The 19298-nt window shown below is 37.7% G+C and overlaps 1 protein-coding gene across 1 annotated transcript; it reads right to left on the bottom strand.

Annotated features, from left to right (window-relative positions):
- Positions 1–1712: 1712 nt before the first annotated feature.
- Positions 1713–18188, bottom strand: LOC109426479 (senecionine N-oxygenase). Its single transcript, XM_062856116.1, has 3 exons — positions 17813–18188; positions 2566–3133; positions 1713–2502 (listed from the first exon to the last, which is right to left on the bottom strand). The coding sequence occupies exons 1-3, from the start codon at positions 17825–17827 to the stop codon at positions 1799–1801; spliced, it is 1287 nt and encodes a 428-aa protein (XP_062712100.1). The 5' UTR covers positions 17828–18188; the 3' UTR covers positions 1713–1798.
- Positions 18189–19298: the final 1110 nt, after the last annotated feature.

Genomic DNA, 19298 nt, shown 5'->3' with positions numbered 1-19298 from the left:
CATAAATGTTTCGATATTAAAAATAAGTAATTATTATTTATTTAGTTATGATTACAATACGGTTCAAACGACGCATTCCTACAATCGATAAACATGTTCGTTTGGCTCATACTTTGACAGTTCTTTCTGCACGATTGGCTCACAAAGGCCGCTTCCGCAGATTTCTATAACGTTGGATTAATGCATAAAAGCTACCATCGTCGGCCTCGGCATCATAGGAGTCAAGGAAAGGATCGATCGACGAAGAGCAACCGAAATTCTCTCAGTTCTGGTACAGTGAATGAAAATATGTTTTTGCTCAACTTATTGTACGGGATTTTTTGCAAGCCAGATTTTCGCTGAAAATTGGTATGAGGAAGAATTCATTTTTTTTTTTAGAATTTGAGAATGAATGAGTATTCCGAACGCTGATAACGACAACAGTCTACTAGGGCAGAGGTGACAAAAATTGAGTTAACGTAGTTTATGGGCAGCACCTAAGTGGAGATTAGTTAAAGGGGAAGACTTCCATCAGTTTGAGCAACTCTGCGGAAGATTTCAACTTCAAACTTTTAACCTTTATCATAATATCATCACAAATATCAGAAAAACAAATTTATTTCACATGAAATAAGACTTAGTAGTAGTTCACGCCGAGGACCTGGGATCGAATCCCACTCCCGACAAACTCGCAAAATGTGAGTTCTTCCTTCGGAAGGGAAGTAAAGTGTGGGTCCCGAGATGAACTAGCCTAGGGCTTAAAATCTCGTTAGAGATAAAAAAGACAGTTCTGAAGTAAATTGTCCATCATGTACGAAGTTTGGATCTTATAAAAACTTCTTCGAAGAGGATATGCTAACATATTGGGTAATTTTCAAGGTACACCCGATACTTTTTTGCACGGGTCGTTATTTTTCTATAACTCAGTCAATTTTGATACAATTCTCATTGTACACTGATAGTACTAATCGTGCCTACATGTGTACAAAATTTCATAAGAATTGGTTGAAATTTGACAGAGTTATAGCAAAAACCAGACCCGTGCAAAAAAAAAGAATCGGATGTATTCACTTCAAAAGTACTGTCCTACCGTCTCACCGGCTTATACGAATCAGTTTAACGACAAACGTCATGAAATCTTGCTTCAACAGTGCATCAGAGCTTCAGGCGCACAAATCTCAAGAAACAAGCTTCAAACAACAGTGTATTTTTTATTTTGTTCTTGCTCACTTGTAATATGCTTAAAATAAGAAGATCAAGTGTGCTGATTTTGTTTTCGAAGAGGTTTGTGTCGTAAATATGTTCCAAAGTCGGCAATTGTGGCGGCCATTTTGGGATTCTAACAAGTTTGTCCTTAATACGACACTTTTTAATTCGTAAAACAGTTCATAGGGTTATTACGCTTATACTCGCCCCTATGCAGCTATCTGGCTTTTAAACTACTCGAGGATAATCGAGAATGTACTCCAGACGAAAATAATAGTCCAAATGACAAGTTCTACATTCCTTTTGTTCCACTATTTGTTCGATTTGTGTTCAATAACCAATTCAAAACAACAATCGTTTGTGAATGGACGAGTTAAGACGGTATACAAATGACCAAGCAAAGGACGCTGGGCGTTCGGGGCATCTATTGTACAAATCGGACACTGGGTGGAGTAAATAGTTTATTTGTATACTAATATTTCTCTTAAATTAAAACATTTGTAAGTTATTTTTCAGATCCGACAAAATATTTAGTTTATAATAACAAGCTAATCTATAGAACTACAGCTATATATTTACATTTGAACTTACGTTTTTAGCCTACAATATCACTTCAGTTGACCTTCACATAAGTCTCGTCGTCAATGATTCTGAAGTTGTCTTTTCGGAAATTGACTAAGTCTTCACTGAATCGGAACGCGCACAATTTGTGTAGCTTCTTGATGACCGGCTTGATGGGATCCACACCTGCAGTCCTGGCCAAATCATCGTAGTAACGATCTTCCTGCGGTCCCATCATATGAGCTTGACGCTTCTTCATACCCCTACTCCAGCGTTCCTCCATCTCTGTGTTTGTATCCTTCTCCATTTCCTCCTGCGATGGCAACTGCTTCTCTCCACTGAAAAACTTGATGCAGAAACGAGCCTGCAAGTCCATCATCTGGGCTGCGCACACGTAGTAGGGCAACCCGATGAACGCCATCGTTGGATAGCGGATGTTGATACAGTGTTTGTAGAGTTTCTGAACGTAGTTGTCTTCCACGATAATTCCACAGTCACAGCTCAGGAACGGAAACGTGTATTTGTACCCAGTGCTGTAGCAAATCACGCTGAAGTCCTGGGATGTGCCATCAGTGAAAACTACTCCAGTTTCGGTCAAACGAGCAACATCATTCTTCAGCGTTACGTTGTCCGGAAAGACTGTTTTGGGCTTATCCTTGAGATGGTGACTCAAGGTAACCCGTTCGGCCTTCTTGGAAATCTCGTAGGCAAGATCCATACCTGAAGGACCTGCTCCAATTACCAGTACGGTTTCACCTGAAACGTTCGGAAAGTGTTAGGACCACAAACATTTTTTGGTAATAAGAATACCAAACTTACCGACAAATGGATCGTTGCAGCGATAATCGTGGCTGTGCATCTGCTTGCCTTTGTATACACCCAATCCGGGATAGTTCGGCAACTTCGGTGTGTGGTAGTGTCCATTACATACCAGTACGTAATCGAAGTAGTACGTCTTGAACTCATCGTTCGGACAATCTCGAACAATCACCTCCCATTGCTTCTCATCCTTCGTGGGTTTCACTCGGATCACGTAGTGACTGAATTTGATGCACTCCGTAATTCCGAAGAAATCCGAGAAATATTTGAAGAACCTCAACATATCCTCCGCTGGGATGTAACTGCTTTCCTGTTCCGGAATGGGGAAATCCGGATAGCCCATGATCTCCTTCGGCAGATTGGTCTTCAAACCCTTGTACATGCTCGAGTGAACATCGATGCCGTACTCGTTCTTGTCCACCTGCTCGTTGAACACCCAGGTGCCTCCCAATTGGCTGGCCATTTCGAATACGGTCACCTCCCCACCGGCTTGGAGCGCATGACGTGCAGCACATAGCCCGGCAGTTCCGGCTCCGATCACGCAGTAGGTGCGTTTCTTGTCGTTGACCTGCAAATAGAGTAGGATTATTGATAGGCTGATAGCTTGCAAACTTTGTATTGCATCAGTGATCTGCATTACAGTAATTTGAGTTCAAGGTTATGGTTAGTATTATCAGAGTTTGTGGACGGTTGGGTCTACTCGACTAACTCAATAAGCGCACAAGATTTTGAATTACCTTTTGTGAACTTTGAACCGACCGTATCAGAGAACATCGTGAACACCCTCTCTTCAATCTCTTCGTATAAAAATAAACTGGCGCCTTCCTTGAGATCACAGACTTCTATCAAGTGACGCTGAAGTGTTGTACTATTTTAACAACTTCTGCGAAAAAGTAGGGCACTCTACCGGTAATGAGCGCGCCGATAACCGCATTTCGAAAAACATTCTGTTACATGCTTTATTGTATGACGAATGAACAATTACGCTTCCTGTTTGAGCACGTTCATCAGTTACGTCGCCTTTCGTTCATTCAGCTGAGAGCGTTTAAAAAGATTTCGTGTAATTATCAGAGAAGTGAAGTCCATCTTTTTGTAATGGACTCGACTATAATGGGCGGCATATAAATACCTCGGGTCTTCGTGTCCTATATATAGGAAGGCAATAATGGGACAAAGGAAGCTCCCAGTTAATAACCGTGGAGATGCTCATAGAGCACTGAATTCTGAAGTAATCTTTGTCTCAGTTGGCATGTCTAGCAAAAAAAAGGAAGAATGAAGGAAAGTAGCGATAGAGGTGTTTCCAACATTGTTACCATCCAATTTTGCTACAAAACGAAAAAAAAGTCTCGTGCAAAAACAGATGTTGATTATTCATTCAAGAACCTATCAATTTCCAGTCAGTAACAAAGTATACCAATTGCTGTGTATGGCACTCTTAACATATCAGCACCAAAATGACTCGTATTAATTTTAATGTTGTTACGCTGAAACACGTGATAAGCACAAATGTAGCTCCGGCTGCAGTTGTTCTAATTTATTGAATAAAAAAAACGAATCATCTGTTCGAGAAATCATAGACCTCATTTCGTTGCCAGGTCAATCACCGTTGATTGTTTTTTTTTTCGATGTTTAGAAAAAAAGGATTGAAATTCAGACGAAACATTTTCTTCATGTATTTTATTTATTAATTCCTTTCGTCGGTAATAGAATTTAGTCATTAGATACAACTGGAACTGCTATTTTTTGTAAACGGTGTGCAATGCACGTTGATTGAAATTTGAAACTGTGTTTGCAACCGCCGCACCCAGAAACAGTGCCCAGTCATTGAGTTGATTCTACTCAGAAATCTATGTCTCTTTTTCAGTTTCCGGTGAAAGCGAGACAATTGATGCAATGAGTTGTCCCAGTTTTAAATTAAACTGAGTACAACAAATAAAAGAAAATTCCGATTTCTGAGTAATAGCAACTAAGTGGCTGAGCCTTTCTGGGTATGTCGCGGATAATCACCCACCCACCATGTAACTTACATGATGTAAGTCACAATCTTATCGTTGTGCACGGCGATTGACTAAGATCATCAGGGTCTGACTAAGGAGGACAATATGATACAGGGGAGCTTAAGCTATTTTCGCTATTTTCGGCAGCTTTCTTCTCTTTATTTTCTGACGCCTGTTGAACTCAAACCGGGCCCTAACCCTTTGGCTACCAAACTCAATTTAAGGAGAAACTTCAGAGAATACAAACATGGCTGTCACAATGGCACGTTTTCAAGAGCACCAATCTTGAAAATTCGTAAACAGATGCTCTCGATTTGGAAAAGCTGCCTCTTTTTGCAAGTGGAGCAAAGTCAGGATAAACAAGTGCGGCTTTGTTCGATGCTTCATTCGTCAGATTTTTGCCTCTAAAGTTTGTATGCATAATGGTCATGGGATTTCTTGATGCTTCACCTTAATATACGTCAATGTTTCAGGCAATTTGGCAAAAAACTCTCATGACCAATAAAATAGCTGTGGAGCGGACCTGGTGTGGTGGTTAGAACACAAGACTATCATGCTGAGGACCTGGGATCGAATCCCACTCCCGACATACTCACAACATGTGGGTTCTTCCTTCGGAAGGGAAGTAAAGCGTGGGTCCCGAGATGAACTAGCCTAGGGCTAAAAATCTCGTTAATACAGACAAAAAAAAAATAAAATAAAATAGCTACCTGTATTGGCTATCACTATTGCTAGGTGATATGTAGGGGTAGGCGGGGCATTATGGACACCCGGGGCAGAATGGACACCCTCAATATTTTGAAATATGCAAACTTTTTTGAACTTTTAATGAATGGAGAATATAGTCCATTTGTCCAAAACGTAGTTTCAGGAAAGAAACATTCGAAATTAAAATTATACTTGATTTTGCACGAAAAAGTTGCGTCCTCCGTTTTTTGTGCATGGAAATTATAATTTTCACACCATCTAAAATAAGATTTAGTGATTAATTTATTGCAGGTCGATTAAAACCTGATATTTCTAGAACACATGCAAGTAGTTTTGCTGTATCTACATGCTTAACATGTTTATATTTTCTTCTTTATTATATCAAAAATCAAGTTTGGAAATATCTTCTGCTGCCGGGGCAAAATGGACACTCACCTTTTTGAAATAAGCGGTAAGGGAAAAATATAACCTAAATCACAAACCAACCAAATTCTTCTATTTCAGTATATTTTCGGTTAAATGTTCACTATAGTAGACATAGTGTGAAACAAATTGGTCAAAAAACGACAGCAGTGGAAAATAGTTGTTCTAGGCACAGCTGTACATGCCGACAAAAAGGAAGCTTAAACAGGCTGAATTTAAATCAACTGAACAAAAATGAACTAGTTCGGCGTATTATTTATCCATAATAGTTGTTTTGTAATGAAATGACTTTATAGTTGTAAATAATGTACGAAATTCGTAAAAGTCTCATGGTGTCCATATTGCCCCATGGGGGTGTCCATTCTGCCCCGTATGCTTGAAGACGGTCATGAAAAACTAACATTTTTCATAACATTTTTTGAAGTGGATAAATCATTTTTCTTCGTGCGCATTCTTATGCAATAGATGCTAAATAGACTTTAAAAGGATACATGTATCAAAAAACTAAACTTTTTTGACATCTTGCCAGGTAAAGTTGGCAAAAACCTTAGGGTGTCCATATTGCCCCGCCTACCCCTATATTCTTAAGTCTGTAAATCTATCAAGTCACACTCAAGCGCCTGATGATTCAGTCGAATGCCGAGTGAGCTGTGGGGAGATGCATGGGTTTACTTCACATAGTGGCGACAAAATTCAATATGTACTGTCAAAAGGAACAATCGATGCAAATTATAAGGTTCGTAACGCACGTAACGACGAAAGATCTACTAAAAAGAACCCCATTCCTAACTAATGCAACTTCAAAGCTGTGGTTATATATGAACCTTTATAGTCATGGCTACTTGCATATTTGTATAATTAACTATTAACTCTTTGAAACTAGATTTTTTCCAAGCGTTATAATAGAGTTTTTGAATGAATGGTTTTGGTACTCAACCGCATAGAAAGGGTAGAATATGATGCAGAATATTTTTTTCTGGATATCCTAGGTAATCCAAACTGTTCTTGAGTTCAGATCCTGAAGTCTACGAGTGTAATGGTAACTTCTTTCATTATACAAAGCTACGATTTGTATTCCATCATGTCCAGTAAGTCTTCTGAATGTTCAAAAGACAGTATTAGATCAGTCAGGATATCCTAGGTCATCCAAGCTGTTCTTGAGTTTATATCCCAGTGCCTACGGGTGTAACGTTAACGTCTTTCATTATACAAATCTACGGGTTGTAATCTATCATGCCCAGTAAATCTTCTGAATGTTCAAGACAGTATTAGATCAGTCGGGATAGCCTAGGTCATCCAAATTGTTCTTGAGTTCAGATTCTGAAGTCTACGAGTGTAACTGAAGTGCTTCTAATAAAACAAAACAAAAGGCCGTTCGTTGGATCACTAATCGGTAATAAATCAATAACTTTTTCCACAAGCATCGAACTGTTTTGCGGTCTTCGAAGGAAAGTTTCATAAATATGTTTTCTACAAAAAGCATTGATCGACTTGAATTAAGGAGACAAGGGGCGACTTCTGGGATTTTTTATCTGAAAGTATAACTTTTCCCATAGTAAATCCTATGAAAACTTTAAACCGCTTGCGCTAAATTATAGTTTCACCGATTGCGCTGAAATTTTGCACAGTTAATATGGGACCTAAATGGAATCAAAAAAGTCGACTGGAGCGAGAATTTGATGTTTGTCCCATACTAGTGACCATGTTGAGTGTGACGAGTTCGATTCCCGGAATTTTTTGCAATGGAAATTTCCTGCATTTCCTGGGGCATAGAGTTTCTTTGTACCTGCCACACGATATACACATGCAAAATTGTCATTGGCAAAGGAAGCTTTCAGTTAATAACTGTGGATTGTGGAATTGCTCATAGATCACATCTGACAAGCAGGATTTGTTCCAGTTTCATTGTTACACCAATAATAAGAACAAGTACTGGCTATTCAAATGAAACAACCACAGTTTTGATTGTAGAATATTCGAAAGTTGTGAAGCTAAGCTAGGGTAAATGTACCAATAGTGGTGCTATTAGTAGCTCCTTGTAGTAAAATAATTGAATAAAATTGATAATACCACAAAATAAAGAGTCTGAAAACGTTAATCGATAGTTTTTCACTTAAATTTGCTAGGAAAAATGTGAAAATCTTTGTTTATTTAAGTTTTGGCTAATAAATCACTTGCACCAACTATAGGTACACGGTTCCTATTATGGAGGTAAAATTTAATATTGGTTCCTATAGTGGCGCATTCCATTGGATTCATATGGGACCCACCACTATAGGAACACTACCACCACTACAGGTGCAAAGGAGCAAAAAAATAAGGAAAATAATTGTTTAAAATAGGTTTTTCGGCAAATCCTAAAAACAAAACTGAATTAATGTTATTATTTAGGTATGATGCATCTATTTAAAATGTAATTTGCAAGCTTTTTGGTAGAAATAGTGCTAAACTGGCACTACCGCCACTATTGGTACTACCTCCACTAAGGGAGCTTTTAACCTATTACATTTCATATCTTGTAAATATTTTAGCCGAATTCTTGTAAAAAATTCCTGGAGGATCTTTAAAATTTCTAGGAAACTGGAAAAATTAAAAAAATGTGTTTCGTATCCGCTTAAAAAAAAACTTTTATCCACAGAAATTCAATAAAATTTCCGTGAAAAGTTTGCATGAAATGGGCCCTTTAGTCGCTGAAAATTGCTCATGATATCCTAATTGAATTGTTTTTATCAACGATTGCGCAACAGATTCTATGTGTATCCCAAATAGGTAAGAAAATCTAACCTATAGCACATTTAGTAATTGCTAACTGAATTATTGTTTTGATTGAGATCAAATCAAAAAAAAATAAAATAATTATCAAAAACAAGTAGGGTAGCGAACCACTTGGACAGCGGCCGGTATTTTGGGCACTCTTCGCTATAACTCAGTCAATTCCAAACCAATTGACTTGAAATATTGTACACTGCTAGATACTATACGTATCTCATCTCTCATCGCGTTCCAAAAATTGTGTCAATTGGTTCAGAATTGGCTGAGTTATAGCAGAAAACTTCCCAAAATAGGACCCCTGCCGAGATTGTTCCACTTCCCTATGGAGAAGTGCTCAATAATAGCTCGTCAAGATATTACAAGATCAAAACAATATCAAACAAGATTTGTCGATCTTTTTTCTTAAAAATAAAATAAAGACATCTGCCAACAGTCAGCATCGAACTTCGTCCTTAGGATCCGCAGGCGGCGATGCTAACCACGCAACTGTAGCTCACCGTTGTGAACAGTAGGGGAATGAGAGCATAAGCTTCTTCGTTTCCACAACTCAGAAAGGGACATAAGGCATTTCACTAACATAGAGCCATCTGTCTATACGGGAGTATGTGGTCCATTTCGTTCTGAAGAACTAAATTTGCTTTTATGTTGAAATATATCAGATATTTCTATAAGAACATAAAACTGATATCAAATCATTTTGAGTTATTCGTGTGATATTTATTAGATTTTGAATAACGCATCAAAATCGCATAGACATATGACATCAAAAAATGTTCGATTTGAGATCTTATTTAGATATTCTCGATTACCCGGAATTGCAACTGTACCAAAACACCTCTCATATTTCTCATAAAATAATCATTTTAAATCTGGCTCAAATTATCCTACAGTGGACACCCTCAGTTGCTCTACTTGTTATTGTTGGCCGAAAGCCGTTTGGCAGAACCACTGAATCAAATTTCAATCATCGCGCAACTGTATTGACAATGTTAAAATCTACATTTGTTGCGACATTTCACCCAATGGGATATAGGATTGTCCTAACTTGAATAGAATAAAGATCGTGCGTCACGAGGTTAGAGATTTTTAAGCCTTGCATTGCAATTTTAGAGGAGAAACTACAACGGTGTTAAAGATCTATCATCGAACAGTTTCGATTTTTGGCTAGTAATAATCGATTATTCACGAGTTGAAAAGTACGCAATTTAGCGTCTGTTTTGTAACCAACATAAATTTTCGGGATACAGTGTAATTGCCGCGCCTTCTTTATTGCTTGTTTTGTGTCTCTTTTGTAGGGGTCTCCAGTTAGCCTAGTGGTTGAAGCTATGGATCGCCAATCCGGAATTCCGGTCTCGACTCTCGAATCTCGACTCCCTGGGCATAGTGTATCATTGTACCTGCCTCACAATATACAATAGGGTGGGTCAACGTTGTATGTGAAAATTTAAAATTGATCAGATTCATACTTTGAGGTCCCAAACGAAAATTGGGCATGGTTGGTTTGGCCTACATTTTGCGCATCGCGATTTAAGTTTGTATGGGATTTTACATGAGAAAACATTCTTTTTCGTATTTATCTTGAAAGTTGCACAAAATTGTCCTATACCATATAACTGCCAATGTAAAAGTGTAGCCCACTTAAGCAACCAGTAGGTTATAACTTTTGTCACAAGGCTCGGGTCGTTTTGCAGTTTTAGGCAAAGTGTTTCAGGTCATTTCAGGCTATACCATTGCATAATCGGTTACATATTTTCAGAATAATTTTATTCTTTTATAAGGAAAATGCAAAAAAGTAAGTTTTCCCATATAAAATCCCATACAAATTTCAATCGCGTTGCGCAAAGTGTAGGCATAACTAATTACTAGGTTGTCCCAAAATTTGCACATGGTCGAAAAGCTTGGGGGCTCACCCTGCAAATGATAGCTAAGGGTGTTAGAAACAAACTTTTGTATGAAGGCAACTTTCAAAAATGACGTTTAGAGGTCGCCCCGGCGAGATTTTTGAAAAATGGCCATTTTTCGTAATAAATTCCATACAATTTTTTTTACCGTACAAAAATTGGCAATACCCACTATTTTTATATTTTTTACAGCTTGATATGGATCCAAACTTCATGGGAAAAATAATTAACGACATGTTTTGCAGGTAACTTTTTGATACTGAATTTTTGAATTTACTAAAATTTGTCATTTTTTGGTATACTTTGCATTTTACCCATCATAAAAAGTATCTGAACCTAATGCTAATTTAAAACAATTTCCATAAAAATATAGGAAATTTTATTAGGAAAAACTTTGCCGAAGACAGCATGGCGTTTTTTCTATCCGTTTTAGAGTTATTCACGATTTACTATTTGGTGAAATCTGGATTTTAGGTATTCAAAAAAAAATCACAAACGAACTGCCCAAAAACACATACAAAGTAAAAAAATTACGTATGCTCAACAAGTTTTTGTCTTGATTGTGTTTAGGAATTATGGTAGCATCATTCATTGAATTTTTCTTTCCGTTGACAAAACTATTTTCTTCGACCTAGAATGGCGCATACTAGCGAGAAACTTTATCATTAGGTACCATTTTGAGATGCCTCAGTAGGCCATGGCATTTATAACGGTTACCTATGTAGTGACAATGGTTTATACGAGCATAATACACATTCAAACGCACGGCACATTTTCTATACCATTTAGAAGGTGATACATTCCGCAAAACATGTCGATTTTGTTTTTCAATGATGTTGTTCAAATCGTTCAAAGATCATGTCGTTCTAGTAGTCCCTATCCTTATTTTCAACAGATAGGACGATAAAAATGACGTCACTTGTTTACGTCCAAAACTGTTGTTTACCAATAATAGCCTACCTTATCTTTTTGTATGCCGTGTATGCGTTATGGTAATCAAATTGTTCTAACCTTGGATAACATTACGTTAACTCACTGGTTCATCTCATCCCACCCGTTTCAATTTGCCTCGGTGTATCCTATTTTCGGTGTTGATAAGATAGTTCACATCAGTAGATGTTAAAAAAAGACATGGGCTGCTTTTCAGAATGTGTTGAATTGGAACTTAGTATTTAAAAATTGGTATTCTTACGTAAGATGTTCCTAATCGCGATTTGAATTTGGCATCGATCAACGTATTCGCCTTTATTCACTTTGCCACTGTTTCCTGGGCTTTTTCACTGATCCAGGACTCATACGTCTTCATGTAGAAAAATAATTGAGAATATCGACAGGAAAGTAAGATAAACGCGAAAATATGGCTCAACATTTTGTAGAGAATATCTTTAAAAAAATCAATAGGTTGTACGAAGCTTGACAAGAGAACTAGCTTTTTAAGAAATCTTTGCTAGTTAATTTCCATATGAAGGGATTGAATAACAAAAAATAAAAATCAAATAATGATGTCACCATAATTCCATAACACAATCAAGACAAAAACTTGTTGAGCATATGTGATTTTTTACTTTGTATGTGTTTTTGGGAAGTTCTTATGTGAGATTTTTAGAAAAATACCTAAAAATTCAAATTTCACTAAGTAGTAAATTGTGAATAACTGTAAAACGGATAGAAAAAACGCCATGCTGTCTTCGGCAGAGTTTTTCCTCATAAAATTTCCTATCTTTTTATGAAAATTATTTTAAATTAGCATTAGGTGGGTATGCCATTTTTTGTACGGTAAAAAATATTTGTATGAAATTTATTACGAAAAATCATTTTTCAAAATGCTCGCCGGGGCGACCTCTAAACGTTATTTTTGAAAGTTGCCGTCATACAAAAGTTTGTTTCTAACATCCTTAGCTATCATTTGCAGGGTGAGCCCCCAAGTTTTTTGACCATGTGCAATTTTGGGACAACCTACTAATCTATATACACCAAAACCTCCATTTAGGTAATGAGTCGGGACTGCCTAAATAGAATTTTTACCTAAATGGATTCATTACCTAAATGGATTCAGTCTATTACCTAAATGGAGTACAAGGTTGAAAAGAAATTCAAGAAGGGAGAGTGACTAGGAGATTTAAAGGGGGTCATGCGGAGTTTCAGAGGACTTTCAAGGGAGTCTCAGGAAAGGAGGGGTTTTAGGGGCATTTTCGGGGGCTTTGGAGGGTCTCAGGTCAAACTTGTCATTCAAACAACTAGATGGGCACGAAACACGAAAAACCCTGCAAAATTCCGCCAGACTGAAAAAATATTCAATGTCGGGTCAAAGTCGGGTCAATTTTTATCGTATGTTGGGCCACTGTTGGACCAACATCGAACAACTGTTGGGTCTATATTGGGTTTGCCGGCCAAAATGAAAAAAGGTGAATGATAGGTTGATGTCGGGGTTGACGTCATCAACGATGGTAAACACCATCAAATTCCATTTAGGTAACGTTACCTAAATGGAGGGACCTAAATAGATTTTACCTAAACGGATCCTACCTAAATGGAGGTTTGAGTGTATACAGTCAGGTTTTTTTTTACGCGGGGGATACATACCGCGTAAAAAAAAACCGCGTAAAAATAAACCGCGTTAATTCAAAAATCCGCGTAAAAAAAAACCGCGTTAATTCAAAAATCCGCGTAAAAATAAACCGCGTTAATTCAAAAATCCGCGTAAATGAAAACCATGTTTTATAACTTTTAACTCAATAATTTTCTTCTCGATTTTATATTAAAAAATGAACTAAACGAATTATTTTAAAACAATATTTTAAGATTTTTGCCTGAAACTCACAATTTCTACAAGTTACACAAACTGCCAAGCTGTTGCTAAAAGGTTTAAAGCTTATCATTGATGACGTCAAACCCGACATCAACCTATCATTCACCTATTTTTATTTTGGCCACCAAACCCAACATGGACCCAATACTTGTTCGATGTTGGTCCAACAGTGGCCCAACATTCAATAAAAATTAACCCGACTTTGACCCGACATTCGATATTTTTTCAGTCTGGCGGAATTTTGCTGGGTTTTCTCGTGTTTCGTGCCCAGCTACTCATTCGAGTGACAATGTATTCAATTGACAAGGATTCGCTTCTCATTTGATAGGTGCTCTGATTGAATGAAATCGTTTTGAACATGAATAGAAGGAAAAATGACTAAAAAGATTTGTTGGTTAGTGTTCAAATGAATGAGATGAAGTTTTGCAACACTGGTTTAAACCGGTTCGTTGTTAAGACTCCATCTCACAGTTGTCGCATAAGTGCCGAAGTACAGGCAGTAAATCATGTTCACTTAACCTTCCGTAACTCGCGCGGTTGCCCAACACCGTCAGCACCACGCTAATGCTGAACACGAAAAGCGAGATTATTTCAATGAAAAAAGTTCATGTAATCTCAAGAACGGTTTGGATGTTCTTAGACATCTCAACAGATCTGATGCTGTCTATTAAACATTGAGATGTTCAGTAAGTCATGAAAGATTACAAGTCGTAGCTTTGTATTGTGAATGAAGTTACCGGTACACCCGTAAACTTTAGGATCTAAACTTCAGAACAGTTTGGATGATCTAGGTTATCCTGACTGATCTAAAACTATTGAACTTTCAAAAGATTTACTGGGCATAATAGATTACAAATCGTTGATTTGTATAACGCAAGAAGCTACCGCTACACCCGTAGACTTTAGGATCTAAGCTCCAGAATAGTTTGGATGACCTAGTATATCCCGACTGATCTGAAACTGTCTATTGAACTTTCAAAAGACTTACTGGGTTTAATAGATTACAAATCGTTGCTTTGTATAATGCAGGAAGTTACCGCTGCACCCGTAGAATATGGGATATAAACTCCAAAACAGTTTGGATGACCTAGGATATCCCGACTGATCTGAAACTGTCTATTGAACTTTCAAAAGATTTACTGGACATAATAGATTACAAACCGTTGCTTTGTATAATGCAAGAAGTTACCGTTACAGACGTAGACTTTAGGATCTAAACTCAAGAACAGTTTGGATGTCCTTGGATATCCAGAAAATTACTCTGCATCATGTTCTACCTTTTTAATGCTGTTAAGCACCAAAACTACAGAAATGTGTAGAAAAACTCTATAATAATGCTTGGAAAACTTCCGGCCTAAAATTAAAAATCCACGTAAATGAAAACCGCGTTAATTCAAAAATCCGCGTAAAAATAAACCGCGTTAATTCAAAAATCCGCGTAAAAAAAACCGCGTTAATTCAAAAATCCGCGTAAAAAAAAACCGCGTTAATTCAAAAATCCGCGTAAAAAAAACCTCGTAAATGAAAACCGCGTAAAAAAAAACCGCGTAAAAAAAAACCTGACTGTATAAAAATGAGTTTGAAGTTCCTTTGAGGCAACAAAACTCAAGAACGGGTGGACCGATCAGCATGAGTCTTGCATGGTTCGATTCGTATTCGTGCTGGCTGTGTTTATATGTACAAAAAGTTATGAAAATCAAATTAGAAGAAGAGAAATTGTAAAATTACTGAAATTCTTATGGGCGGGGAAGAAATTCGAAGCGATTGCAATAAAACCAATCTAGAGTGCGGTGCCAAAATTAGCGCACAGCAGTTGTCAAACAATCACAACCAAAATGGCAGTACAACGTCTGCCGGGACAGCTAGTTACGCTTAAATTTTGTACAGTCACTAGGAACCGAAATGAAATTAAAAAAAAAACTTGACCTGAAAAAACGACCTCTATGACCCACGCTAATATACAAATTTATGCAATGGCAGGCAAAGAAAGCCCTTCAATTATTAACTGTGGAAGAAACACTCAAAGAACACTCAGTTGAAGCGAGGCAGGCTCAGTGGGGACGTAGAGCCATAAAGAAGAAGAAGTGTCTCTTTTGTCCGACAATTCTCTTCTCTGGTCAGAACGCTACTTAGTCGAATACCATCTATCCGAATTGACCGAATTATGATTAAAGGAATTCAGAGGTGCGAACAAACTTCGAGTAAACAATAATACGCTAAAGTAGGTAGCTCAACTTGTTAACAAATGTGTTACCTTCTTTTAACATGGGCTGTTCGTTCTAGATCGACCTTATAGGAACATTTCAGGCGAAACATGTCTAAAGGTCCAATCTGCAGAAGAGAGGCTCTCTTTGGTTTCCCTCTCATCCGTTAATAACTCAGCTGTTTATTTGAATTAAGATTGTCTCCTTGCATTGAACGATGGTCAAAACAATCGTCTTTTGATTTGTACTGCAAAAACAGTTTAAAAGTGTACCATTATATTGCAATAACTGAAAGAGAAAGTGAACAAAGAGAGCCTCTCAAATGCAGATAGGACCTATTGAAATGTTTGGCCTGATTTCGTGACTAAAGTGTCCACGAGATATAAATACTATACTCGGACATCCTTTTCTGTTGTTATTTTTCGATTACCACAAGTTGATAATGAATACCCTCAGCAAGATCATGCTTAAGGTGACGGGTTCGATTCAAGGTCGATCCAGGAATTTGTCGTAATTAAAATCTCATTGACTTCTTTTCGCAGAACGAATGCTTCATACACGAATGAAAAGGCAAAAAAGTAGTAAAGAAGAAAGCTTGTTTTTTGACATTTGAAACGTTATCCCAAGATACAGAAGAATGAGTTTAGTAAAGCTCAATTATTACATAACTAGGGAAGTGGAATCATCTCGGCAGGGGTCCTATTTTGCTAGCTTTTCTGCTATAACTCAGCCAATTTTGAACCAATTGACACAATTTTTGGAACGGGATGAGATACGTGTAGTATCTAGCAGTGTACAAAGTTTCAAGTCAATTGGTTTGGAATTGACTGAGTTATAGCGAAGAGTGCCCAAAATACCGGCCGCTGCCCAGGTGGTTTGCTACCCTAGATGTGATCCGTAAATATTCGAAAGTTTAGTTCACAGGATCAGAAACTTAGTTCGTATTTTGAGTCACAAAAAAATGGATACCACTTGCCAAAACCCATTATTTGTTCGAGATCGTTTACGAATTATTATTAAGCCTTTCTTTCCCACCTCAAGAAATCATTTCCGACATTGCCAAATTTTTCGAAATCAACGAAAAAAATAGTTGTAATTCAATACTATTTTGATTGTTAACAATAGTTCCACTGTTGGAAACAAGTAGTTAGCATTTGGGTTTACCTACTAAGATTACAATCATATTATTAAAACTGTTGCATCATTTTCATAATTCCGTTTTTCTCAAGTTCGTCAAAAATCGATGGTGCTCTAGAGCAACAATGAAAAGTTAATAAAACTACAGTCGTGTTGCAGTCGATCTGCATGGTGCTCTCCTCTTACTTATTTCATCATGTTGCTGATTTTTCCACTGTCAACAAGTAGGTACCTTTAATCACTTTTTTAATACGTGGCATGTTTATGAATAATCTTCAGCATATCGCAATGTTGCTGTTTTTTTACCATACCTAATCAAATTCCGTCAATATTACGTGAAAAACGTAATCGCAAACAAACGGTTGTTTTGATTTTTGTAGTAATATGCTAAGATCAGCTTCGTTGAAAGTACGTCTTCTTTACCCCCTTTAATATGGTTTGCCATTGAACAGAAGTGTAGAAGTTCCTGTTGCCTGGCAAGGATTGTCTCACGTCTGTCTGTACATAGTACGTACTATATAGTTACAATAATAAAATATGAAACGCTTATCACAAACTATCAGAACCTCTGCTGTTCAATCGGTTATGATCCTTTACGAAGGAATAACAAAGATGGAGGAGAGGAACGAATCACAAATAAACATATTTTATTTTACCTCATTCGGGTGGAGAATATATTGCGTGATTTTGGTTTGGAATGAAGTGAGAACAACTAAGCAAGTCAAATCGTTTGTGGGGTTTTTCACGTTAATAGGACAGATTGGTGAAGTACTAGATTTGTAGTAATGAGCTGAATTTTAGTATGGTGAGAGGTCAATTCTCCTTTTCTGCAATGAAATGGTGCAAAAAGCGTGGGTATTATGATTCCTTGCCTAATTTAATGCTGTTTGAGCAAAACTTTGGGCAACAGTGTTGTTGTTTTCTCCATTTCTTGCAACATAAACAACATAGTTATCCAAAGTTTTGCTCAAACAGCATCAAATTAGGCAAGGAATCATAATACCCACACTTTTAGCACCATTTCATTGCAGAAACGAAGAATCGACCTTCTCACCATACTAAAATTCAACTCATTACTACAAATCTAGTACTACACCGAACGTGCCCCATTGCAATTTAAACTGTGTTTTACCACGATTTGTCATCTGGATTGCAACGGTAATTTCTGCTGCGTTTGCTGTACTTGTAGCGCTCAAGGCATGATGCAATACAACGAACACGTTGCACTTCATTTTTTCCGTTACACTTCTAACACCACATTATAAACATACATTAAGATCATTAAGCAAGACTTACCATGTCATTCACCATGGTGCTTCTCTTAAGTTCACAAATGCTGATTATGTTCTATGCTTAGCTGCAATATTCTGAATAATCCCTTCTACAGACACTGTTTGCTTTCACCAATTTCGTTCTGCAAGATCTTCACTATCGCACTGTGCTCCAAAGACTACCGGTCCGCCTTGTGGACTTGAGTCTATTTATTAGCGCCGACTATACGTACTACGACGTCGACGACGACCAATCGGTCTTGCATCAATCTCCGGCCGGCGGCGCGCGGCAGTGATCTACCATCTCCGTGCCCTGGGCATAGTAGTAGAACGACGCTCGCTGCCCGCCCATTCTCGACGTAGGTCGAGCGACTTCGTTCAACGTGTGTAGAGACAGACGTCGTCGCAATCGGGCTTCCCGTACCTATAATGTAAAAATGATTATTTTGACTCGTGTGTAAAATCTATCGATAGAGAAAATACCTACCAAGTTAAATCCATTAGAGCTCGACGCTGATAGTGATTCGTAGGCTATACGGTACCAGCAGCAGCGTGATGCCGATAGTCGTAAGGCGGATCCTCTCCCTCTCGGAGGAATGGCTGAATGAAAACGTGAAAAAAAACAGTCCTAAAATGTGCTCGTTGCCTGTCAGGCGCTCATAACGTGCCACAGACCTCTGCAGAATATGATAGATTCAACTGTGAGAAATGTGTTTGTAATTTACAAACACAATATTTACAACACAATAAACCATATTTATTTTCTTTATAAAATTTGCTAGTAATAAACAGAGATGAGTAAGCTCCCGGGCCCGTCCATTTAAAAATTGATACTTGTTGGGTCAACCGCTTCCAGTCGCCCTGAGCATCCTTCTTCTCTGCTGAATATGTTTTGTCATAATTGAATTTTATTGGCTTTTCTCGGTGAACTTAATACTACTCAAAGAAGTGGTGAATATGTTTTGACTTGGTATTCCTCCGGCATACGAGCGACGTGCCCAGCCCACCGCAGCATCTTGTGTTTTTTTTGTTCGCTTCACCATATCCATCTCTTCATATACTTGGAACAATAGGACACGATCGTTGGAGTACTAGTATGGTGAGAAGGTCAGTTCTCTGTTTCTGCAATGAAATGGTACAAAAAACGTGGGTATTATGATTCCTTGCCTAATTTGATGCTGTTTGAGAAAAGCTTTGGATAACTATGTTGTTCATGGTGCAATAAATGGAGAAAACAACAACACTGTTGTCCAAAGTTTTGCTCAAACAGTATCAAATTTGGCAAGGAATCATAATACCCACGCTTTTTGCACCAATTCATTGCAGAAACGGAGAATTGACCGTCTCACCATACAAACATTCAGCTCATTACTACAAATCTAGTACTTCACTGATCTGTCCTATTGACCTTCTCACCATAAAAAAGTCAGCTCATCACTACAAATCTAGTACTTCACCGATCGTGTCCTATAGGAAGCAATCAGTGAAGTACTAGATTGAAAGTAGTGAGC

This window comes from Aedes albopictus, chromosome 3, assembly GCF_035046485.1.
Source record: "Aedes albopictus strain Foshan chromosome 3, AalbF5, whole genome shotgun sequence".
NCBI lineage: Eukaryota > Metazoa > Arthropoda > Insecta > Diptera > Culicidae > Aedes > Aedes albopictus.
The sequence above is the reverse complement of the archived record's forward strand: the minus strand, read 5'-3'. Positions and strand labels throughout refer to the sequence as shown.

Coding starts and splice junctions, on each gene's coding strand:
- LOC109426479 (XM_062856116.1), bottom strand. Junction 2,503..2,565: donor CTGCAACGATCCATTTGTCG/GTAAGTTTGGTA, acceptor CGAACGTTTCAG/GTGAAACCGTACTGGTAATT.